Raw genomic sequence first — 15,188 nt, 5'->3', positions numbered from 1 at the left:
TTATGAAATGTTAAAGGGACTTATCTAAGAAAGGAGGATTTTAAAAAACATGTATAGTAAAATGACAGCAAACTCACAATCATTAACAACCACACCTAAAACAAAACCAAAAGAAACTAAGCAAACAACTAGAACAGGAACAGAACCACAGAAAGGGAGATCACATGGAGCGTTAGCAACAGGGGAGTGGGAGGAGAGAACAGGAAAAGGTACAGAGAATAAGTAGCATAGATGGTAGGTAGAAAATAGACAGGGGGATGTTAAGAATAGTATGGAAAATGGAAAAGTCAAGGAACTTATAAGTATGACACATGCACATGAACTAAAGAGGGGCAATATGGGTGGGAGAGGGTGTGCGGGGTGGAGGGGAGTAAAGGGGTGAAAATGGGACAACTGTAATAGCATAGTCAATAAAATATATTTAAAAAACACTACAATGAGAAACTACTTCAGACCCACTGGACAGCTATAATGAAAAAGAAGGATGACAATAGCAAGTGCTCGCAAGGATGTGGAGAATTTAGGAACCTTCATACATTGCTGATGGATTGTAAAATGATGCAGCTACTACAGAAACACTTTCACAGTTCCTCAGAAAGAAAAAAAGGAGTTAACATATGAGCCAGGAATTCCACTCCTAGGTGTATACCCAAGATAACTGAAAAAATGTGTCCACACACAAATTTGTATATGAAATATTATTCAAAATAGCCCAAAAGTGAAAACAATCCAAATGACTAATGAATAACAAAATGTGGCATATCCATACAATGGACTATTATTCAACCATAAAAAAAAAACAACAAAGTACTGATACATGCTACAATATGGATAAGCCTTGAAAACATTATATTAAGTAAGCCATACACAAAAGGACACATATTAGGTGATTCTACATATGAAATGTCCAGAACAGGCAAATCTACAAACAGAAGTAGATTCGTAGTTGCCAGGCGCTGGGGGTTGGGGGGTAGAGAGGGAGAGTGACTATTAATGAGTAAGAGGCTTCTTTTGGGAGTAATGAAAATGTTCTGGTTATGGCTGTACACCTCTGAATATACTAAAAGCTAGTTAATTGTATACTTTAAAAAAGGAAAGGGTGAATTTTATATGTGGACTATATCTCAATTTTTAAAAAAAGCTTTAAAAAGCAAGCCATAATTCCTATCCATCCAGACATTTTTATTTCTACAGTCAATAGACAACAAAGTAAACATAATAGAACAAAAAAATCAGAGACCAAACTGGGAGAGGATATTTGGAATTTACCAAATGAACTTCCATGCCCCAACCCTGAAAAATTCATAGATGTTTTCAAATCTTATATATCTGAATTTTGATGTTACTGTTACCTTTTCTTCCTTTACCATCTACAAGTCCCTATACTTTTTGGTTTTCAAGTTTATAAATGCTAGACACTAGTAGTATAAGGTCAGTTAATTAGCACTGAGAATTCTCAGTATGCCCCAAGGAAAAATAATTCCTACAAATTATTTGGAAGCTTAAGAAAAGTATAATGAAACAATCTGAAAGGGAATCCTGGGAAAGCCTTGTTCAAAGAGAAAGAGGCCACTAATGCATTTTCAGTGGAAAGCAGCCAAAGGTAAAAATAGGTTTGAAAATAACTGGAGTAACCAAACTGAGTGAAACCAAACTTCAATCGTGAAAGGCGAGTCCTAATTTCTTTTAACTTCTCTATCTGAAAAACAAAACCTGCTTCTAGGAAAATCTTTCTGTGAAAGAAATCTATCTAACTAGACTCAGTGCCTAGAGTGATGCTGTAAGGAATTACTGTGACAGCCATCTTCACCACAACTAAGGTAGATCTGAAGGTGAACACTGAAATCCAGGCTGGCCACTGTGGGGGTCACTTTTTACCCAGGATCAAGTCCTGTGTCAACTGTTTTTCAATGCAATAACCCCCACTGGACTCCAGCCCCTACATAATAATGAAAGAAATAGTTCTGAGGCATTGCTCATCATTTACAGTCATCATAAGTATTTTTTAAATATATATAATTTCAGAGCAGTTTTTAGCTTTGCAACAAAATTGAGAGGGAGGTACAGAGATCCCCATGCACACCTTGCCCCAACACATACACAGCCTCCCCATTATCAACATTTTTTGTTATTTTGTGCCAAGAACAAACCTGCACAACACATCACACTCACGCAATGTCCCTAGTTTACCTTAGAGTTCACTCCTGGTGTGGCACATTCTATGGGTTTGACAAATGTACAGACAGAGCATTTTCACAGCCCTAAAAATCCTCTGTGCTCTACCTATATTCATCTTCCCCATCCACACTATCCCTGGCAATGGATGAGCTTTTTATTGTCTCCACTGTTCTGCCTTTCTCAGAACATTAAATAATTGGACTCATTCAGTCTTCCCAGACTGGGTTCTTTCACTTAGTAATACGCATTTTCAATACACACACACACTGATTTTCAAATAAAACACATTCACAAAACAGAGCCACCCCAGTTATAAGTTTCTTCTCTCTTCCAAATAATGACCTTCCCCCAAAATAAAATAAACAACTTTAAACATGTAGGTAACTACTTGGCGTAAGAATCCACAGGATTGTGTTTTTAGCCAATTTCCCTGATTGTAAAAGAAAATTATCCCAAGGTTTGTCAAAGAAATGAAATTCATCTCAACTTTAATCCATAATGTGTTCCTATAAAAGAGTATCCCAAGCCAGAATGTAGGAATGTAGAACTTACAAGTTAAAAGGAGTGCCTAGTTCTCACCAAGTGAAAAATCATAAAATTCCTAGTTATACACTGGTTTTAAAAATAACCTCCAATACAGTTTAGCAATTTCTACATATATCTGTTTAATTATTTTCCTTCATTACTGATCACATAGCTTGAGACAATCACATGTCCAACTACGCAACAAAATTTATTCATTTTGGGCCATCTAATACAAAGATATTAAGATTGAAAACTATGTTTCTCATCCTTACATTGTATTTGCATTTTCAATTTTGTTTGATACTTGTTTTTATGACATGGTGGGGGGGCCTCAAATAATTGTACACACACTGTTAAAGAAAGATAGTCTTGCTAAAACCAAACAGCTGGTTGATAGGCAGCACTACGATCCTGTAGCTTGATGTCTGTTCATTGGCAGATAATCATAAATTCTAATTTGGTCTATAAAAGGCAATTCAGAGGTGTCAATTACACCATGAAGTATATGCTGCCTAAGAGTCAAATAGATGAGAAATGAGACCCACTATAATTGAGAGCACTCTATAAAAAATGGTGAGGCACAACACAGAAAGGCAGTACTAGAATGATTAATTCATAATGATTCAGATTTCAAAAAAGGCTGAAAACTTCACCACCTAGGACTAGAATATTTTGGTAGAAATAAATAGCAGGATTCCCCAGGAGTCACTAGTACCTGACTTACACTGTTACAAATATCCTGGAGGCAGAAAATATTTTAAATATGTAAGTGTATAAATATTACATGTATTACATTTGGTATCTTTTGAGTTATTAAAAGTTATCTCCAATTTCATAAAATGGACAAAGAGCTTAAATTCAATGAACACTTACTGAGCACTGAGCACCTGTGTCAGCAATGTTCAAGGTACAGATTGGGTTCTAGGCAGATTAAGAGGTTTAGGATGGGGGCAAAATGAGATCAAGGATAAAAGGGTCTAACATTGATTCTAAAGTCATTGACAAGATGAACATGGATATGCTTACAAACTATTAAAATAAAGAAACTAGAAAACATAAGGTTAGTATTAAAAAATAATACAAAACTATTTCATACTGTGAGTGGCAAACTAAACTGAGGCCTATTAAAGTTTTATGCTTCTTATGAGATACCTCAGCCAAGCAATCCCCAAACCCAAATAAGGTGAAAGCATGTTTCTAAAAGCCTCAAGTCCTGCCAGAAATTCTAGTCCCTGTTCTTTGAGGCATTAGACTAGCAACTAATCTAAGAGGAAGGCCAGAGTTTCTGCCACTCTTCTACAAACTCTTGGAACTTTAAAAAAACCACCCACTGAGAGATCACCTCCCTGGTATCTGCCAGCTTCTGGGAGTTATGTGGAGTACCACGGGGTTCCAAGTACATACCTTGGGGCCAGGGCCACTCCACAGTTCTCCCCAAAATTGCATTTTGGGGTTATTTTTAAATATTTTACAGATACAAAAAGCAGAGCCCCAAATAAAAACAAGTCATTTTAATACCCCAAGTAAAAAGTTTGCTAAAACACCATTTTTACCATCCTAATAACTAACAGACTAAAACATGAAAACAATGGAAATTTGTCCATTAGCTGTAGTAGGGGAGTATCACAGAAGTGCTGGCAAGTATCTCCCTGTTATTATCTGGCATTAGAAATTACATAAAAGATAAAATAAACTTAGGGAAATAACTTTACTATGTCAAGCATTAAAGCAGTTTCAAGTAAGTTCTCAAAGGTAACATGAATCAAATTGATTTTTTCTAGTCTGACAGATTAAATCATACTACCATTCAGTATTTGAATTATACAAATACTAGTGTGAGGAGGCAAGGCAAACACTGAGAAATAAAGATTGGGCTGGTCAAGAAAATATCTCAAAGAACATTTGCTATTCATGTAACTTGTATGATGTACAATGATAATACAGGGGTGGGCAACAGTAGGTTTACAGTTGTGAGTTGTGAAACAGTTTATTCTTGTATTATTATTTATTAATTATACTATTATTTTCCCTACGAACAACTGTAAACCCACCCCATATACATCCATAGTAGACATCTACCACTTCTGTCCTGGGTGCAAGTTCTCTTTTCTAGAACTCTCTTCTCTGTGTGATCAACAGTGGATCCCATGACCATACATCTACTGATGCAAGGTAATCACCAACTTGGCCAATGAACTGCACGTCCCAGCCCCAGTTACTGATTCAGGGAGACGTTTATACGACCTAAACCACGACAAGAAGGGCATTTCCTGGTAATTTTGTTAGGAATGCAGGCAAAAAGTATGTTTCTGTCTTCAGGGTCCCTAGCAATAAAGGAAGATGTGAGCTCCATTGGACATCTCCACCTCCACCTGGAGAAAGCTCCTTTGAGAATAAAGACAACCACAGAAACCACAGCTGAGAGGACGAGAACACAAGACCAGTCTTTATGACATCCTTTGTGCCCCTGAAGCCTGCCTGGCTTAACCTCAGCCTATTTAGCTATGAGTCAACAAATTCCATGTTGCCCTAGCTCAGCTGGTTACAGCGTCATCCCTAAATGCCAAGGCTGTGGGTTCCATCCCCAGTAAGAATCAACCAATGAAGGCAGAAATAAATGGAACAGCAAATCTCTCTTCCTTCCTCTCCAAAAAAAAAGAAAAAATCAATAAATTTTCTAAAAATTTTAAACAAATTTCACTTAAAACTATTAATTAAAACTAATCTGCCATCTACAACCAAAAGAATCCTGAGTGATATGCTAGTCTGAATGAATAAGGTGCCAAATAACAAAGAATTATATCCTACATGAGCCTGGAAAAGAATGGCTGACAAGGTTAAATCTGCTTCTAGACCCACTAGAAACACCAACAATGACCTATTCTCACCATCTAAAGTAGCTCAAGTAGTTTGGTTACTAGTCTATTCTCCTCCTAGAATATCTGAAAAATGGCTACTGTTATCCACCCAAACTTTGCCGACCTACTTATTTGCTACTTTCCAGATGAGATGTTAAACTAGATATCAAATTTTATTCAATTCAAAATTTAGTCATTATTCTCATAACAGTGCCTTGTTAGTATTCAGCAAAAAGTTTGGTTAACAAAGGAAATTAGGCTACATAGCCTACTCCAAGTATACCAAAGAACAATGCTGAATAAGCAAACCCCTAGACCCCCAAACCCTGATCCTTTTAAACTCATTCAACATTGGTAGGCTCTGAAAAGCACAAAGAATTTATATACAAGCATACTTTTCAATGCATATGTATAATAACACAAGCTCTAGAATGGAAAGTCATGCCTAACATGTGACACTGGTTTCTGTCTACTGATGCAAGACAAATCACATAAATTAAAACTATGACCAGCAAATTTGTTTTTTTTTTTTCCTTTCCTGCTAAACTATCTACTTACCACTCTCAAATACTGAAGAAAAAAAAAGAGGAGAAGAAAGAAAGGCAGAGGATTACAGTTTAAATGATTTTTACTACCAGGAGTCAAACCACACACCACACAAAGAAAGGAGTTTTAGATACTTCCCGCAAATAAAGTTGTTTCTACCAATTTGCAAATTGAGATAATACTAAGAGTAGATCACAGTAAGTAGAATTATATTTCTCTAGTGCTTCAAAGTAAAAATAATGACAAATTATTTACCTGATTTCTCTTAAAATTTTTTTCTGGAAATTAACATCTTTATGAGGTGGCCAATTAGGTGTTCCAGAAACAAGAAAGAGGGGGAGAAAGATTTTTTTTAACCAGGTATCCTTTTTTGCATGTGAGTTTTTATCACTATATGTATTATCTATTACAAATAAATAAAATTTAAACTTACAAATCTTTTTGAGAATCACTTTCAGAAACTATGTTGAAACTCCCTTTAATAGCCTAAAACTAATAATAAAAAATACTATGTACCCTTTACTCTTACAAAAATTGTAATTTCCTTAAATATACTTTAAACAGGTCATAAAACTGTTACCCAAATGTTTGGCTGCTTTTCTTTCACCAAATGTGAATTCAGAATATCAGCAATACAAGGTACATAATTCTTCTGGTGTCCCTTCCACCACAAATGGAAACACAGTATATAAAAGTATTTGCCAAAAGAAAAAAAAAATACTACCCTGACCAGTGTGGCTCAGATGACTGGGCATAGTTCCAAAGCAACAGGATGCTGTTTCCATCCCTGATCAGGGCACATGCCTGGGTTGTGGGTTTGTCCCTGGTAGGGGGCACCCATCACAGGCAAAAGACATGTTTCTCTCCCTTTCTCCCTCCCTTCTTCTCTCTAAAAATATATAAATAAAATCTTTAAAAAAGAAAAAAATACTAAAAAGCATAAATAATCATAAGTCAAATCACCAAAATTTATCCATACTATTTACCTGTTAACAGTTGTCCAAAGTGTGGTTCCCATACCACTGATGTGAATGGTGCTTTTACCCAAATGTAAAATATTTTAATAGTTATGAGTATATTTTTAATATGTAGTTTATCATACTGAACACACTAAGCTTACGACTTCAGAAATATCACTGCCTAGAATGAGGACAAGTCTACTTAAGTTAAATTGGGCACCCGTCTGAAAAATAAGAGTGCCCATGTGTGAGTGAAGCTTGAGAAGCACCAGTGCATTATTCAAATTAGATCAAGGCCACACTGGGAATGATCAAAGAGCATCACCCATACTGAATCTTAAATTAGATGGAACTTCAGGCTTCCAGGGAAACTCTCATTAAAAGGCTGGTGCAACTAAATGACAACAGTGCTCTCCTGTTCCCTCAGATTGGGGAAATTAAGATAACCTAAAGTTTAATCAAAACAATTAAGGATAAGAATCAGACAGAGCTCAGGCCTGGCTGGTGTAGCTCAGTGGATTGAGCGCAGGCTGCGAACTAGAGAATCACCGGTTTGATTCCCAGTCAGGGCACATGCCTGGGTTGCAGGCCAGTTCCCCAATGGGGACGCAGGAGAGGCAACCACACATTGATGTTTCTCTCCCTCTCTTTTTCCTTCCCTTCTCTTCTCTCTAAAAAAATAAATAAAATTTTTAAAAAAATAAAAAGGATTTAAAAAAAAGAATCAGGGCTCAGCACAATCCTTGAACTTCTGGAGAACTAAGTTGAAAACTGATACTCCGTCCAGGCCAACACCATCCATGCATCTTCAGTCACCAGTGAACAAACATTAGGCCCCTGACTCTATCTTCATTAGCCCTTCACTCTCACTTTATCTCTCATAACCAAAACCACATTCACCAGAGCCTCCCCGGACTGCCAGACCACTTCACCTCCACTCCCCTTCACAGGCGACCACCTAGGTCTGCTCATTTTTCCACATTAATATTTTAACTCCTAGCCCCACTATCGTTGCAGGTTTGTGTATTCCCAGGAGTTCAAAAGTGACTGTGGAGTCCAGAATGAGATGCTGTTGTAAGACTCCCTTACTACAGGGACTAACACTTATTCTCAACTGAAAGCCAACCGGGAAAGGAAGGTGTAGAATGAAGGAGAGGAAGAGAGAAGCTCCACTAGCGCCACTACCCTCATCTCACCTGTCACAAGTATCCGCATTTCACCCTGGCTCCCAAACCTTCCTTCCACAAACTTCTATTCAGCCGAGTTGAAAAGGCTTCCTCCTTCCCATGCTCCTGACTTAACCTATTCAATAAGTTCCTTTACTTCTTGATCAGAAGGAATTATCATTGAGACTATTTTAATGTAAGGATAGCAGATCTTTAATATTACTTAAAAAAACAAAAACAAAACCCCTTCTCAACCAGCTACCACAAGTTAACTTTGGCAAACTGTCTGCCTCCAGAGCCTAGGGCAATACTGAAAAAACCTAGGTAAAATATCTTCTACAGAGATTCTGCCTTCTAAAAGGAGAACAAGTAAAAACTTGATCAATGAAGGCCAAGTACTAAAAAACGTGTTCCACAATTTGCTTCAGGAAGAATTATTGCCTGTTCTTCCCCAGTTTCATCAGAGGCAACACTAGGAGGGCTGACCAGTTTGATTCAGCTAATTCCCTAGGAATCGTGTCAGCGCTGCTGCGGAGTTGAAGGGCCGCTTCCACACAAATTCTGAAAGTTGCAGGAGACACAATTGTGTTAACCCACAGCTAAGAATAACACTTGCCTAATTAAAAAAAAAAAGTAAGAAGAAGAAAGTGAGTCCTCAGCCAAGGATTTGGAACAGGGTGCCCCTCGGGTCCAACGCAATTCGCGGGGACAACGGGAGACCGCCCCCAGGAGGGGCAAGGGGCACCTAGCTGAGAGAGCCACAGTGTGCAGGTGCGGTGGACTGATCCCCACGCACGCTTAACAGGGCTGGAGCATCAGGCTCCAAGACAGGTTTCAGGGTGGGTTCGCACTCACTCTTAATTAACAACGAGGTCGGACGGGTTAGAGGCTGATCAGACGAGACGAGGAAGAAAAGTCACAGGGGTCTGACTGTCTCCGCGCGTCACGGGGGATGGGGGCGGGAAACGACACCCCGAGGGCACCCTCCCGGCCCGCCCTGAGGAGCGCGGGCGAGTGGGCCCGGCCCCGCGCGCCTCCCCCGGGGCGCCCTACCGTGGCTCTGCAAGATCTCGTGCTTGAGGCCGCCTGTGTAGTCAATGAGCTCCTCCAGGCCGCGCTCGCACAGCTGCCCGTAGCCGGAGAACTTGTGCAGCACCTTCTCCAGCTCGCGCTCCACCGTCACGCACTGATCCATTTCGGAGGCGGCGGCGGCGCTCGGCGTCCCGGCGCCCGGGTGTCCGCAGCCGTTCGGCCCGGGCCCGGCCGAGGCCGCGTCCTCCTCCTTGTCCCCCAGGCGGGCGGCGCGAGCTGCTGAGGCGGCGGGCACGCTAGCCCCGGCGCCGGGGAAACCCCGCACAGCCCGTGCCCGCCTGCCCCATGGCGCACGGCCTCAGACGCGTCGCAGACACCCCGCCTTGCTGCTCCACCGGCCCCGGCTCGCCGCGTTGGGATACGCGCAGCAGCGCCGCCGACTGTTTTGTTTTCAAGGGAACCGGCCGGTGACCTGGTTCTCCAGGGCGGCACCGAGAGCCGCCAACCCGAGATGGGGAGGGGGGGCGGGGGGAGGTTAGCCACCCCAGCGACGGGAGGAGGCGGCGCAGGCCGTACCAACAGCACGCGCGAGGGGGAGCAGCCCCGCGAATGCGGAGGGAGGAACGCGACCCGCAGCCGCCCGCGCCGCCCCTCTAATGGTGACGGCCGAACCACGCGGGAGGCGTGCAAGTGAGAGGTCGAGGGTGGAGCAAGGACCCAATTGGTCTGAGAAGCTAAATACGGAACTTTGGAGACAGCCCTGGAGCTCCGAGAGCACTACAACTACGCGCTTCGTAAACAAGAGGGTGGAAACCGTCCCTAACCACTCCGCCCAGAAACCGGGAAAACTAACCAATGATGGCGAGGAATACGTGAGGAACCAACGTCCTCCAACCTCTGGCCTAGGCGTAAACCTCCAGCCAATCCGGGTCTAGAGGCTGAACCAATAGTCTCCCTGTTGGAGGGGGTGACTTTGAGAGCTTACGGAGAAGCAAGTCATTTGTGGAAAACCGTGAGATAAAACGAGACAGAAATCAAAAAGTCTACTTTCCATAGGACTTGTCCCTGGCCATAAATTATTTCACCTCTGTATCACTCCAAAGTACGGTTATTCCGAAGTTTTGGAAGACGAATTCGCCGTCGCGATCGAAAAACCCAGGCAGGCCGGGCGCCTACTAGAATTAAAGACGGGGTGGTTCTGGGAGCGTTGATGAAAGATACTTGCTGACTGAGCGGTAGTCGCTCCAAGGAAGGCTCGGCACGGCCGACAGTGCTACCTGATGCCTGCGACACGACTAGGTTACATCCCGCACCCCCAAACCCCGGCAGGCCTCTGCCCTTTGACTCTGGTCCTGGAACCTTCCTGACTGGTTGCCTCACACCTCTGCCGTGTACAGGCTGCTTCGCAGAATGGAAACTGGTCGGAGAGCCGGGCAGCCTAGCTAGCCGCTGCCTCTTAGGCGCCTTATTCCATTGAATCGGAACGATTTGTCGCCCCCCGCCCCCCGCCCCCTTAATGTAACCCCTTCCCCTGATTTGGTGGCTTCTCCAATCTGGCCTGTATCCCTTGCTCACAAAGCTTCATTCAGCTGCACAAACCTTAGCATCGCTTAGGGGCCTAGGGGCCTTTGCGCACCTAGCCTTTTCCTTGGCCTAGAAAACTTCCACATTTCTCCTCCTAAAGTTCTCAGCTCACTTGTTCCCTCAGAGGGTCCACCCCTGACCACACTGATATAGCTTTACCTCCCAGCAACACCCTCCTCCATTGCTGTATCATATTTATTATAATATCAAGTATCACTAGTTTTATTATTTTCTCAGCACTTATTAAATCTGAAGTGATCTGATTCATTTATTTGCTTACTTTGTTTTTTCCAGTCTGCACCACATCCATAACAGCTCCATGAAGGCTGGCTCCTTGCATGTATTGTTCTGTGTCCAGAACAGAGCCTGGCAGCATAATAGACAATCTCTTTTTAATTACAACAAAACCTTTTTGATCTCCAATTTCCTTTTTTTATAATTGAAATTATTAGTACTTCATTAGAGTCTTAGGAAAATTAAGTGAGATAATATATGTAAATGCCCATAAACACATGATAGTGACATGATAGATGGTGGTGGTTGTTACTATTGTAAGCTCCCATTTAGCCTTCTTACTAGGATGTTTCTTTCCCCAGGTTATATCCTCAACCTTCTCTTTTCCCTTTATCTACTAGACTGAGAGAAAACATTACAATTGCCCCCTCCAGCCCTGATTTGTCTCATAAGCTCTAAATTCACATTCCCTCCAACCAGCAAGACATCATCATCCAGAGGACTCTTCCTCCAATCAACATGCCAAAAGTACTGTTTATATTTCTTTCCCCAAACCAACTTTCCTTGACTTCTCAGTCTTTGTCAGCATTACCTGAACTCTTCCAGGTCCTTCTGCCACTTCCCCATCTTCATCTTTAACTTACCTGTAGGATTCTTGAAAACCTTTTATATATCAGATTCCTCGGCCCCACCGAACTATTTCCATTGCCACTGATCGACATCTTTCTCAAGATACTTTTGCTAAATCAAATGCCTTAGCAAAACCCCAGAATCACTGATGTTCTGCAGGATTTTGTCCTCATCAGTATCCCTAAAGATAAAGATTGTCTCACTCCCCTTTTCATTCACCCTCCCCATACAGTCAGATATCAAGTTCTATTTAGTCTAACTTCCTAACGTCTTAAGTGGGGCTTTTTAATTTCTACATTCTCACCTTCATTAGTACCTTTGACAAGTTTCCAACATTATAATTTCTTCACTTATCTGCCTTTGGTCTCTTACCCTTATAGGACCACCAAAAGAACTCTTTATTTCCCCCAAAGGATGTTATAATAATTAAATGAGATAATCCATGTAAGACACTCAACATAATTCTGGCACATAGTGAGAACTATTCACTGATCAGAAACAATTATTCAAATCCTGAATCATTACACTGTACTCATGAAACTACTATAATGTTATACCTCAATTTTTTAAAAAAGAAAATAACCAATAACTCCCCATTACCTATAGTCTGAAATCCTAACTCTCAGATGTATGATCTATACAGGGTAGCTAGCCATTACAACCCCTCATCCAAACACTGGGTACTTTCACACACCCACATCCAAACACTTTCATACTTTCTGGTGTGAACTGAACACAACTTATTTATGCCTTTTCTTCTCCTGGAATGCTTTTCTTTATTAGTTATTCAGATCCTCCCCTTTCTTAAAGTAACAGGACAACACCTCTTTTAACCTTAGAGTTTAGCCTGCACTCTTGAATATGATAATTACCAATTATACAAGGGGGGGACATCAAAAAAACATGGAATTATTTTCTGGAGGGTGGGCCCTTGTAGTACAAGCTTCCCCTGTTGGGTGAATGTTCTAGGAACCCATCTGTATCAGTGTACCAGCTGGTGTTGTTCTGAGAGACTGCATTTGGCTTCAGTGAATTTTTATTTTGAAGACTGTTTTCAACACATTTGCCCATTTCATGATGGCTGATTCATGAGACCTAACTACGCTGTGTTCAGCAGTTTTTGACCCAGACGGCATGAATCCCTCTGCCCCACCCTTCCTATTCACCTAATCTTGCCCCAAGCAACATTTTTTTTGTTTACCCGCAGCAGTTTTTGACCCAGACGGCATGAATCCCTCTGCCCCACCCTTCCTATTCACCTAATCTTGCCCCAAGCAACATTTTTTTTGTTTACCCGAATGAAAAAAAAGTCCTCAAAGGGAAACATTTTGCCCATGTGGAAGAGGTGAAGCAAAAACACTGCAGAAGTACTAAAAGGAATCAAAATTGATGAGTTCAATAACTGTTCTGCGCAGTGGAAAAAATGTCTTGGTAGGTGTATTGCATTAAATGGAGAGTACTTTGAAGGTGACTACAGTTTAAACATGTAAGAATAAAAACACAATTTTTTATCAATTCTGTTTCTGTGGCTCTCCCTCATATATAGCCATTTAAGTTAAATTAAAAATTCCTTTCTTCAGTCACACTAACCATACTTTAAGTACTTAGTAACCACATGTGGCTAGTGGCTACTGTGCTGATCAGCACAGAAGGAACATTTCCATCACTGTAGAAAGTTCTATTAAGTGGTGCTGATCTAAACCATGACCACACAGTATAAAGAAACCAGCCACTCCTTCAACAGCTTATAGGACTTCTCTGTTGTCATTTAATGCCTAGGTGCACACTGCCCCTATATTTTTAAAATATTTGCCTTATTAGCTCAACTAGATTGTTAGCTCCTAGGTCAGGGCTATTTTTCTTTTTCTTCCCCAAAATCTAATAGCATAGAAAACAAGTATGAGAAGGGGCCTCAAATTTAACTGAAGAGAGAAAAATAGTGCTAGTATGGAAAGAGATCTTTATGTTCCCTTCTGACTTCCTTTTTAAAATATATTTTATTCATTATGCTATTACAGTTGTCCAATTTGCCCCCTTCACTCCCCTCCCCGCTGCCCACCCCCTCCCACCCACATTCCCCCCCTTGAGTTCTTATCCATGTGTCATAAGTTCTTTAGCTTCTACATTTCCCACACTATTCCTGCCCTCCCCCTGTCTATTTTCTACCTATTGTCCATGCTACTTATTCTCTATATCTTTTCCCCCTCTCTCCTCCTCCCACTTCCCTGTTGCTAACCCTCCATGTGATCTCCATTTCTGTGGCTCCACTCCTGTTCTCTTTGTTTGCTTAGTTTGCTTTTGTTTCAGTGTGGTTGTTACTAACTGTGAGTTGATGTCTTTCTTTACTGTTCATATTTTTATCTTCTTTTTCTTAGATAAGTCCCTTTAACATTTCATAAAATAAGGGCTTGGTGATGATGAACTTCTTTAACTTGGCCTTATCTGAGAAGCATTTTATCTCCCCTTCCATTCTAAATAAAAGCTTTGTTGGATAGGGTATTCCTGGATGTAGGTCCTTGACTTTCATGAGTTGGAATACTCCTTTCCAGACCCTTCTTGCCTGCAAGGTCTCTTTTGAGAAATCAGCTGACAGTCTGATGGGAACTCCTTTGTAGATAACTGCCTCCTTATCTCTTGCTGCTTCTAGGATTCTCTCCTTCATTTTAATCTTGGGTAATGTAATTATGATGTGCCTTGGTGTGTTCCTCCTTGGGTCCAACCTCTTTGGGACTCTCTGAGCTTCCTGGACTTCCTGGAAGTCTATTTCCCTTGTCATATTGGGGAAGTTCTCCTTTGTTATTTGTTCAAATAACTTTTCCACTTGTTGTGTTTCCTCTTCCCCTTCTGATACCCCTATAATTCGGATGTTGGAACGTTTAAAGGTGTTCTGGAGGTCCCTAAGCCTCTCCTCGTTTTTTTGAATTCTTGTTTCTTCATTCTTTTCTGTTTGGTTGTTCCTTTCCTTCTTCTGGTCCCTTCCATTGATTTGAGTCCCAGTTTTCTTCCCATCATTATTGGTTCCCTATGCATTTTCCTTCATTTTTCTTATTGTAGCCTTCATTTTTTCATCTAATTTGCGACCAAATTCAACCAATTCTGTGAGCATCCTGATCACCAGTGCTTTGAACTGTGCATCTGATAAGTTGGCTATTTCCCGGTCGCTTAAAAAAAAAAAATGGCTCTGGGGCTTTTAACTCTGCTTAAGCCATCTTTTTAATTTAATTTTATTTTTTCCTTTGGTCTGGTTACGCCTGTTACGTATGAAGGGTGGGGCCTTAGGTGTTCACCAGGGCGGAGCACCTCAGTGGCTGGGTTGTGACGTTGTATGTGGGGGTGGGGTCCAAGAGGGAACAATGGCACCTGCTCCTCTCTCAGCAGGACTCCAGTCCCCCTTGCCACTTCTCACAAGTAAATTGGGCCCCTCTGGTGCTGGCTCCCCAGCGGGTGGGCTTGTGCACTCTCTCAGACTCTGTGGG

The 15,188-nt window shown here is 41.4% G+C and overlaps 1 protein-coding gene across 1 annotated transcript in view; it reads right to left on the bottom strand.

Annotated features, from left to right (window-relative positions):
• The window catches only part of RMND5A (required for meiotic nuclear division 5 homolog A), a 64,627-nt gene extending 54,711 nt beyond the window's left edge, over positions 1–9,916 (bottom strand). The window contains exon 1 of the mRNA XM_028514466.2: positions 9,286–9,916. Within this exon, the coding sequence (XP_028370267.1) occupies positions 9,286–9,427 (142 nt within the window). The 5' untranslated portion in view covers positions 9,428–9,916. The remainder of the gene's footprint in view (positions 1–9,285) is intronic.
• Between the last annotated feature and the right edge of the window lie 5,272 nt (positions 9,917–15,188).

Source organism: Phyllostomus discolor, chromosome 6, assembly GCF_004126475.2.
Source record: "Phyllostomus discolor isolate MPI-MPIP mPhyDis1 chromosome 6, mPhyDis1.pri.v3, whole genome shotgun sequence".
Lineage (NCBI taxonomy): Eukaryota > Metazoa > Chordata > Mammalia > Chiroptera > Phyllostomidae > Phyllostomus > Phyllostomus discolor.
Note: the sequence above shows the minus strand (reverse complement) of the source record. Positions and strands in the feature narration are given on the sequence as shown.